The sequence below is a fragment of the Triticum dicoccoides genome, chromosome 3A (genome assembly GCF_002162155.2).
Source record: "Triticum dicoccoides isolate Atlit2015 ecotype Zavitan chromosome 3A, WEW_v2.0, whole genome shotgun sequence".
Lineage (NCBI taxonomy): Eukaryota > Viridiplantae > Streptophyta > Magnoliopsida > Poales > Poaceae > Triticum > Triticum dicoccoides.
Window position 1 is genome coordinate 709,343,490 of NC_041384.1, and position 10,278 is coordinate 709,353,767.

General features: G+C 45.7%; 2 protein-coding genes across 4 annotated transcripts in view; both read left to right on the forward strand.

The window, feature by feature from the left end:
• Positions 1-9,754, forward strand: part of LOC119270368 (sugar transport protein MST3-like) — a 24,066-nt gene extending 14,312 nt beyond the window's left edge. Inside the window, exon 2 of the mRNA XM_037552373.1 lies at positions 8,666-9,754. Coding sequence (XP_037408270.1) covers positions 8,666-9,754 — 1,089 coding nt within the window. The remainder of the gene's footprint in view (positions 1-8,665) is intronic.
• Positions 3,583-4,911, forward strand: LOC119270370. Of its 3 annotated transcripts, none has more exons than XM_037552375.1 (3): positions 3,583-3,928; positions 4,343-4,381; positions 4,463-4,911. In XM_037552375.1, exons 1-3 carry the CDS (start codon positions 3,704-3,706, stop codon positions 4,700-4,702), a joined length of 504 nt encoding a protein of 167 aa, XP_037408272.1. In that variant the 5' UTR covers positions 3,583-3,703; the 3' UTR covers positions 4,703-4,911. The 3 variants fall into 3 exon arrangements, 1 of the variants encoding a protein (XP_037408272.1); XR_005134069.1 differs by lacking the exon at positions 3,583-3,928 and adding an exon at positions 4,222-4,265; XR_005134070.1 differs by lacking the exons at positions 4,343-4,381; positions 4,463-4,911 and adding an exon at positions 4,008-4,100.
• Positions 9,755-10,278: the final 524 nt, after the last annotated feature.

The window sequence follows — 10,278 nt, forward strand, 5'->3', positions numbered from 1 at the left end:
TTGTCATATTATAATGCGTGATCTGTTGCCCTTAGCCATTAGGAGAACTTTGCCTAAAGATGTTTGTATTCCATTGATGCGTTTGTGCAACTACTTCAAGCAATTATACTCTAAGGTTATCACCGTGAGTGAGATACAAAAGTTGGAGGATGAGATTCCTGAAATCATGTGCCAATTGGAGAAAGTATTCCCTCCTTCCTTTTTTGACATCATGGAACACTTGACCATTCATCTTGCAACTGAAGTACGGATTGCTGGACCGGTGCATTACCGAAGCATGTGGGCTGTTGAGAGGTTTTTGGGCAAGTTGAAGAGTATGATCCATACGCTAAGTCACCCAGAGGGATCAATAGCAGAGGGATATGTTTTGGATGACACTCTTACATTTTGCTCACGATATTTGCATGGCTGTCCAACCATATTCACTCAAACAGGACGACATAATGATTTTATTGGCCCCAATGACTCCACAAACCATCAGCCATACTTGAGAATAGTCGGTCGTCCTTTATTTGGTCCTTGTGTTGAAGAACTAGACTACACGTCATGGATCCAAGCTCAAAGATATGTGTTGGTCAATTACCCCCACATTACTCCATATGTCCAGTAAGTTTCTCACCACTTGTTCCACACTCTCCATACTCTCTGAACTAGCAGTAACCCCCTCTCATGTTCATGTAGACAACATCATGATATTCTATCAGCGGGTCAACGCAAAAGAATAGGTGATGTAGAACGCTCCCATCACAATAGTTTCCACACTTGGTTTGCTGACCATGTAAGTGTCTATGATCTCACGCTAAAATTCTTAAAGCGCTTCATGTGGAGATATTGCATTGACTATGTTACGTCTCTAGGTTCAATCATTGATTTCCAATAATGTTAAGATCCCTGAAGAAGTTAAAGTCTTAGCACAAAAGCCATATCGGATGGTGAGAAAGTACAACGCTTACTCTATAAATGGATGCACTTTCCACACAAGGGGATATGGTGACGGAAAAGAAGCGCAATGTGATGGAGTATCTATGATTGCAAAGACATCTAGTTTCTCAAGTGCTAAAGATAAGAATCCAGCTTTAGGAGATGTTGTTTATTATGGCCGAATCACTGAAATAGTTGAGCTCAATTATTCAAACAAAGGCAGCGTGGTTTTATTCAAGTGTGATTGGGTTGACAGTGTTCGCCCTGATGCTGGGGTTCGTAAGGACCCATATGGAATAACTGAGGTGAATTTTAACCATATGCTAAGCAGCGGCAATGACATATTTGATGAGCCATTTATCCTCGCAACTCAAGCCACCCAAGTATATTATGTACAAGATTCTATAGAGAGGGATTGGTACGCTGTGGTTCATCCACCTACAAGAGACTTCTTTGATATGGAGGCTAGAATTGATGGGCATGAAGAATATTAGACTAGGATTAGGTGAGAGCTATTGATTGTTTTTGAACTAAATTTCAAGTGCTGTTGATTGCTTTTATCTTAGTTTTGATCTTGTATTTTCTAACCGAGTTTTGAATTGTACATACCAGGAAATATGATGACTTCGAGATCAAGATCTGATGCATTTATTCAGTCCCATGTGTCTGACCATGAAAGAAGATTGAATGACCTGAATTATAGAGTCAGACAAGTTAATCTACCTCAAATGGAATGCATTAATGCTATCAAACAAATTAAAGCAGAAGCTTCAAACAGGGATAAATTAGAACACTTCACTATGGTAAGCTCTTAAAATATTTGGTGAGCTCTTGTTTTTATTACTTCTGATGGTCTTGAGAGCTCAACATGGATAACTTTGAACACTTGTTTTTATTACTCATGTTGTTTTCTTGTATTGATTTTGAAGAATTCCAGAGCTGAAGAAGATGTTGACTTAAGGAGCCATGAGGGAAGTGGTGAGGAAACTGAATCAGAAGATGAAGAAGATGACGGTGAACATGGTGATGAAACTGAATCAGAAGATGAAGAAGGTGAGTCTGGACAAGAAGATGAACATGAACAAGAAGAGGAAGTTCGACAAGAACAGGAGCAAACACATGGTTAGTTATGAGGGCATAAAAAATTTACATGTGCTTGTTTTGCATGGGCCTAATGGTAGTTCCTATCTGTTCATATACCAGAAGTTGTAGAGAAGACAAGAAGAGGACCTACTCACATGAGGCGCTTCTGGAAAGAACATGATGTTGATAACAAGATCAATTTGAAGTTCAACAGATTTGGTCAGCCATGTGGTTTGAAGACATGCAAGCTGACAAATTTTATTGGAACCCTAGTGAAAGGAAAAGAAATGTCCTTAGCTGCTCAAAACTGGAGCAAAGTACCAAAGTTAGAGAAAGAAAAGTTGTGGGATTCTGTCAAGGTATGTCAATGCAATCTAACATATATATTTGCATCTTCAACAAACAAGTCATTTTCTTTTTCAACGAACAAGTTGTCACAACTGTATTTTATAATAGGCCTTTTTCAACATTGATGAGTCATACAAAAGATGGGTGTTGAGATCAGCCAGTAAAAAATGGAAAGACTTCAAGGTTGTTTTAAAGAGGAAATATTACAAAGCTGATTTGTCACGGGCACGGAATATTCTTAATGGTTGTGATAATAGAATCCCAATTGGACAGTGGGAGTGGCTAGTAAAACACTGGAGAACAGAAAAAGCTAAGGTGAGTACTCAATGGTGTAGTTTTGTATCCTATGCTAAATATGTGTTCCACATATAAGCTTGTGATGAGTTTCTTCATCATATTTGTGTGTCCAGGAAAAATCTGAGAGAAACAAAGCCACTCGGGCATCGCAACTCGAGGGATGCAAGGGGACCCACACCGCTGGGTCACGAACTTTTGCAGTTGTCCTTGATCAAATGGTAATCAATATTCCTTGTTTTATTTTACCCCATAATATTGATTTGCTATCTCGATCTGTTGCCTTGGTGTCTTTGTCCTTTTTTTGGCTCTTTCTCTTTTGTCTTTTTTGCCTTGGTGTATCAACATTTCATCTCTGCTACAGGAGATGGTAGAGGGTAGAGAAATTGGGCGTGCCGAGCTTTACGTGGTTACGCATACAAAAAACAATGGATATCCAGTCAACCAACAAAGCGGAGTAAAAATGGTATATGTAGTTCACTTCATAATGCTCTGTTCTATTATATTCCTAGTTAGCTTTCACTTGATACTGCTTTGTTCAGTGCTTCATAAAATTCATGCTTGCAACCCTACTGTTATATGAACCTTTCAGGATGACATTAAAAAAAGGATTCGGGAAGATCCTTCTTTGATTGGTGAGGAGGCCCGTGATGGTGATCTTTATTCATCAATTTTCCCAAAAGAAAAGAAAGGAAGGCCAAGTGGCCTTGGTCTATTAGTAGGTGGAGTCGCTTCGGAGCGCCTTGCTCAAGTTGAAGCTGAACTACATGCTGCTAAACAAGAGAACATGGAGCTTCGGCATGTGGTGCATACTCTGGTGGCAAATCAAACTTCAATAATGGCCAAGAGTGAGAGAATGCAAGAACAGTACAATGAGCTAAAAAGTTTGATCATAGCTTCTAGGGGGTCTGTTCAAATGGGAGAGATTCTAGAAAAGGAGCTTCCAAATAAAGATCCTTCTAAGGTGATTCTTGTTTCATCTCTTAAATTAAGTCACATTATTTGAGCATTTACTACTAGCTAAATATGATTCTCCACATACTAGGACTTGGAAAACATGAATGACGAAGAACAAGCAACTTCACTTTCATATACTACCAAGGCATCCGAGGCAATGGCTGCTCCAAGGCATCCAGATAAGGTGAAGGCAACCCAACTGGAATCAAGGATAACAGAATCAGCACTACCAAGTCTTGCGCCTGTGCCAAAATTGAAGAAGACAAAGACAACTAAACATAAGAAACCAGGAATATTTCAAACACCACTCCAAAAGGGGCCAAAGGTGATTTTTCTATATTTGTCTCAACTTTTTAACCAACTAGCAAATTAGAAGGGTTACTTAGTACTATTGCAACTTACAGGACGAATTAAAAGATACCATAAAGTGTGGCATGGAAGTTAGTTTCACGTCACCAAACAGTGCAAGTGTGGTGGCAATGGGAACCATCCAGAAAAATGATAGAAAAGCTAAAGCTATTGATGGTCAACCACTAGCTGATTGTGTTGAAGTACTTGTCAACATCGTGCTCAAAGAAACAACTGAGCTGCCTTGTGCACAAGGGGAAAAAAACAGGATAGGAAATGCCCAAGCTAGGTGTATTCCATGGCCACGCAAAAATGTATGATACGTGACACTTTGCTAACTCATCTGCCCTGTTCTTATATATGCAACTATTCTGACCTCTTTTTCATGCAGATTATGCAAACAGACCGTACTACCGTGCTGCATTCTAAGGTACTATCATAGCTCATAGTTGTTGTTTTGTGCTCATATTATGTATAACTATACATGATTTTTATTTTTACCCAATTGTAGGTTTCTAGTGTTTGTAGTCAGATGTCTTTCAACAATAGTGAGAATGTGGATCCCAACAAAACAACTACTGGAACTCAGGTGACCAACCATCAGACTGGTTGCAGTACTTTAGAAGGTGCAGTGAGGAATACACTGAAGAGAAAGAAAGTTTCTGAGACAACAAGAATGAAAAAAGGTACTCAAGCAATCTCTGCTACAACCGGAAACAACATACTTAGGAATTCGGGCAGGGAAACATGAAAGATGGTCATAAGTGAGTTGTACATGCCTTTTCCTGTAACACTTGTTCGTATTGTTGTCACAACAGTAGGAAGTGACCTGTGTGTTTCTGATTGATACTTCGATATTGTTTCTGAATTTGTGAAGATGTTCTGATGGTGATGCTTTGCATTATTCGCGTGCACGATGATACAGCTTCTCAATCTTTTTTTCTATTGTATGTGTGTTTTTACAGAGCTAGATGCAAATTATTGAGCTTGTTGTAACAGTGGTTTTATCATATTCTTATTATGCATATGTAAAGTTTGTGGCATTCTTATGTGCCCTGGAAACATTTTGGAGGCAATACAAAAGACGCCACATAATGGTTTTGAGGCATTCTTTAGAAATTCCACAAAAATGTCTTGAAGGCAGTATGAGAGATGCCAGGCATAATTTTTAGAGGCATTATGAGAAATGCTACAAATAGTCTTTGGAGGCATTTTGAAAAAATGCCTTCAATTGAGCTTGTTGGCGTTCTGGAAAAATGCCTGCGTTTAATCTTTTTGAGGCATTGTGGAAAAATGCCTCAAATTGAGCTTGTTGGCGTTTTAAACATGCCTCTGTGTTGACCTTTGGAGGCGTACTAGAAAAATGCCTCAAAAGATCTTTCCCTTCGTGACCATCTCTAGCATATTTGGAAAATGCCTTCTTTTCTCTAAGCTGGCATTATAGGGGCTTTTTGAGGCATTTTAAAGTGCCTGCAATTGACGTACGTGTTGTAGTGTATGTGAAGGTAAATCTAGTAATGAATGATAGCTATTTAGATATAAAAAATTAAAACGGTATCAATTGGTATATGTAGGCAGAAATGAAAAGAGAAGGAGACAGTTCCACATCATCTACTTGTCACTTAAGTGGTTGTTGGCCATGGCTCCCGCAACCCTCCGCCCTGGCCGGCGGCTCCACGCTGGTCTACTCCCTCCGGCAGCCATTTCTTCCGCCAAGACCAGATTCAGGGTGCTCTCCGCGTCCTCTCTGGGCTGCACTTCTTCTTCCTTCGGAGTTTTCGCTATGCTACCCATGGCGCTTGCGTCCGCGTCGTCAACTCCGGATCCGTCGGCCGCCTCGGCTGCTGCCACTGCGCTCGCCGCGACTGCTCTTGCCTCCCGCGAGGCAGCCCCAGCCGCTGGTGGCCGTTTGGCCCGCGCTGGATGCCCCCCGAGGCCTGTTGGGGCTGCATCGAGCTCCCGGCCTCCCCCGGCCGGCGTTGTCGGGATGTCCAACCTTCACGCTGTGTGCGCTGCTCCAACCCCGCATGACCCTGGCCAGATGGATGGTGGGTTTGGGGGCCAGCCGCCACCATTGCTTGGGCGTCCCTCGTCCATGACTCAGGTTGGTGTCGCATCGTCCATGACTCCTGTCGGCGCTGCGCTGTCGCCCTCGACTGTTGCTGTCGACACGCAACCCTGTCTCCTGCCGGTGCCGCTTCGTCGTCCTCCACTCCTGCTGAAGCCGCACCATCTCTGACTCCTACCAGCAATGCATCAGGTTTGGACACGGAGCCACCTATTTTGTGGAGCTCCCTTGCCGACAATGAAGAAGATGAGGATGACAATGAGCTGGCCCCACGGATGCCACGGTCAGCTACCAAATCCGCCATTCTGGTTGCTCAGTTGGGCCTGGCGTCTGAGGTGGATACGTGCGGAGGTTGGCAGAAGGTGCTGCCGAAGGGCAGCATGCGACGCCCGACATTGCCGGCCCCTGCATGGGCTCCCCGTCTGGCCCTGGCTTGGCTTCGCGGTAGATGCTGTAGATGCCTCTATCCTAGACACCGTGCGGCGGATTGTAGAGATCTGTTTAGGTGTTCTCGGTGCCTGCAGAATGGTCATCGAGCGCGTGGGTGTTGCAACGCCTGGCGTCCCCTCAACTTATTGGGAAGCGCTACTGCATCGATGTTGCCCCGCCACTCCGCCAGGCACCATCAGGCTCCAGCTCCTCGCAAGATCCAGATAGAAGCCTCGCTCCCCTCGAAGCCGTCTTGTCATGATTCGTGGGCCTCGATCGTTTCTGCTCCTGCTGGCTCTGTGGCATCGACGGATATGCTGGTGCGATCTGCCTTGGAGGGGTAGGTCGAGCTGCTGCGCTCTGAGCTCCATGGCATGGGTTCCTTTCGGCTTGATAAGATGATTCAGCCTCTATGCGATGTCGTTGACACCATGCAAGGTTGGATGCTGCAGATGGGAAGCTTCTTGGAGCGAGCTGAGGATGCATTGGACGGTCTCTCCCTGGCGCCACTTGTGTTGCAGACTGCTCATGTTTTGTGCCCTTTGGTTGTGCCTGGTGTTAGCTTTGAGCTCGAGAGGGGAGCCAGGCTTCATGGTTGTTTCTCCCCTCATGCAAGCACCAGCTTATCGTTGCCAGCCTTTGAGGGACCGGACACTAATGTGGTTGTTACTCCGGTGCTGCAGATCATGCCTGAGCTTCGGGACCTGTGTGGGGCTCCGGTTTTGCCTCTGTCCGTCGAACAACTGAAGGTGCCCCCCCTGGCGATCTCGATTGCAGAATTATTACCTGCATCACCTCGGGAGTCTAGCCAAATACTTGATGCCGAGGAGTGTGGTGATTTGGATGTTGTTGTCTCTCGCTCGCCTAAGTCCATTGGGTGTCAGGCGTCAGGCAGCCTACCTCTCGGTGTCATGGAGCGTGGTGTTTAAGATGTTGTTGCCCTTCCCTCGTCTGCGACCATCGAGCAGGTGATGCATGTGAGTGACACGACCACTGAGCCAAGTGTGTTGCCACCTACTCCCAACCCAGATGCTTCCTTCGCGAAGGAACTTTATGACTTGCTCGCCAGTGTGGAAACTGCTAGACCTGGTTTGGGTAGGTCGATTGCTTGCCTCTTGACTGGGACGCCAATAAGGGGCAAACAAAAGAAGGTGGGCAAAGGAAAGAGTAGCGCCACAGGCAAGGCGTCTCTGACTGCTTGATGGACGACCTTCGATCTCTCGGCCCGTCCTTGAGAGGTGTCAGATGAGTTTTTTTTTTCTATTTTGACTTACTCCCCCGCCACGAGCGAACGGGAATGGATAAGAGGCTTGTGGGATTGATGTGATAGGGTAGGGTTGGCTATACTGCTGGTGGCGAACTCCAGGCTAATAATCTGAAGCGCCTGGATACAAGTTATCCTTGGAAGGAAAGACAATTCCGAATCTGCTTTGTCTTGTGTACAAGTGTTCTTGTCGGCGTTCTCTTGGTGTACTAGCAATGTCGGGTCTGTGGATACTGTGTATTCGAAGAGACTGGCAGGGCCACCTGTGCGGTTGTGGGGTTTCTTATTGTGTGAGTAGTTAGTATGTGCTCCGTTTGTATTGATTTTCGCCCGGTTTTCCGTAAATTAATTGGGGAATTCTCTTCTTCTTAATTAAGCCATTAATCATGAGGCAAAACTTTTGCCTCCATTTCGAAAAAAAAAGAGAAGGAGACATATATTGGGCACAATTCATTTCTTCATTTCATTTACTTCGGGTCATGCATGTACCAACGGGGAGGAGTATACTTGAAAAAAAAAAGCCTACATTTATACAAATGAAAAAGTACAAAACTGCCACTCCTGGCATGGACCACTACCGGCCGGGGAGCTAGGACACATGTTGTGTTTTTCACGGGCCGGGTAGTGTTGTTGCGTGTTCTTGGTTTTCGGCATAATATTTTGTGGTCATGTTTTTTTTTCTTTTTCCTAATTTAACTGTGTATCCTTATTAATGTCTTGTTTTTTTTGCGGGGATCCTTATTAATGTCTTGAGTAACTGTAGATCATGTTATTGGGTTGTCACTCTTGAGAATGTGTCGGTCTATTGAAAATTATAGTCAAGACATTAAAAACATTTGAGTGATTACTACGGTACGCATTAAAAAACATATATCTGATATTGATTTTTTTTTTAAATCAAGCATGCCACATGATTCAATTGAATGATTATTTTGGTATACGCATCCATGCAGTCTGTGCCGGTGTACCTATCGGAGATGGCACCTGCGCATCTCCGCGGCATGCTCAACATTGGTTTCCAGCTCATGATCACCATCGGCATCCTGGCAGCGGAGCTCATCAACTACGGCACTAACAAAATCAAAGGCGGCCACGGTTGGCGCGTCAGCCTGGCTCTCGCGGCTGTGCCTGCGGTGATCATAACGGTCGGCGCACTCTTCCTCCCCGACACCCCCAACTCACTGATGGAGCGAGGCCACCCGGAGGCGTCGCGTCGGATGCTACGCCGTATCCGCGGCACCGACGACATCGGCGAGGAGTACGCGGACCTAGTGGCGGCGAGGGAAATATCAAAGCAAGTACAGCATCCGTGGCGCAACATCCTGATGCGCAAGTACCGCGCGCAGCTCACCATGGCTGTGCTCATCCCCTTCTTCCAGCAGGTCTCCGGCATCAACGTGATCAACTTCTATGCGCCGGTGCTATTCGAGACCCTAGGTTTCAAGGGAGACGCGTCGCTTCTCTCGTCGGTGATGACTGGCGGCGTCCTCGTGCTCGGGTCGATGGTGTCGATGTTCACCGTCGACAGGCTGGGGCGGAGGAAGTTGTTCCTGCAAGGCGGCGCGCAGATGCTGGTGTCCCAGATCGCGGTGGGAACTCTGATCGCGGTGAGGTTCGGGACAAGTGGCGTGGGAGAGATGCCCAGGGGTTATGCGGCGGCGGTGGTGCTCTTCATCTGCGTGTACGTGGCAGGCTTCGTGTGGTCGTGGGGGGCGCTGGGGTGGCTGGTGCCGAGCGAGATCTTCCCGCTGGAGATTCGGTCGGCGGGGCAGAGCATCACCGTGTCGGTGAACATGCTCTTCACCTTCGTCATCGCGCAGGCCTTCCTCACCATGCTCTGCCACCTGAAGTTCGGGCTCTTCTACTTCTTCGCCGGCTGGGTGGTGATCATGACCGCCTTCGTCGCGCTCTTCCTTCCGGAGACCAAGAACGTGCCCATGGAGGAGATGGTGCACGTTTGGAAGGGACACTGGTTCTGGAGCAGGTTCATCGGAGACGCTGACGACGTCCACACCGGTGTCAATGTGTTAGCATTAACCTAGATTATGAATTTGTAATGAGTCGTTCGTGGATGCATTTGCTTTGCTTTGTTGATTAATTTGGTGTGAACATACGCACAATATGCATCACTGCAGGAAAATAGTTATGAACAGGGGTGCGTGAAAGTTAGTAATCCACGTGCCAGTGCCAGAACTATGAGTTGATTTTATGATCTTATGGGTTTCAGCTCTAGTCTACCTTATTTTCTTGTTGTTGAATCAGTTGCCGCAAATTGGTGTGATCACAACACGAGGTGGACAATGCTTCATAAGTCTTGTGCTCATGGCCACTGGGTTCTGACTTCTGACAGGTGTTTCCGTTGGTTGAAGTTCGTATCAAGCGCTAGCAAATGAAGATTTCTCAGATCAATCGAATCCATATGCTCTAGCGTTTGGTCTGTCCTCTAATGGAGCTCCCTTCTTATCTTTGGATCCGTGAATCCAAAGCTTTGCGAGCAGATAAACACGGTCGTATTTTCTTAGAGCAGATCCGCATGCTCGGCTTAAAATGGAGGCCCTTACGAGTT

Excerpts from the sequence above, each read along its gene's own strand:
- LOC119270370 (XM_037552375.1), top strand. The coding sequence starts at position 3,704 with ATGAATGACGAAGAACAAGCAACTTCACTTTCATATACTACCAAGGCA. Across the intron at positions 3,929-4,342 it reads CACTCCAAAAGGGGCCAAAG|ATTATGCAAACAGACCGTAC; the intron begins GTGATTTTTCTA and ends TTTTTCATGCAG. Across the intron at positions 4,382-4,462 it reads CTACCGTGCTGCATTCTAAG|GTTTCTAGTGTTTGTAGTCA; the intron begins GTACTATCATAG and ends ACCCAATTGTAG.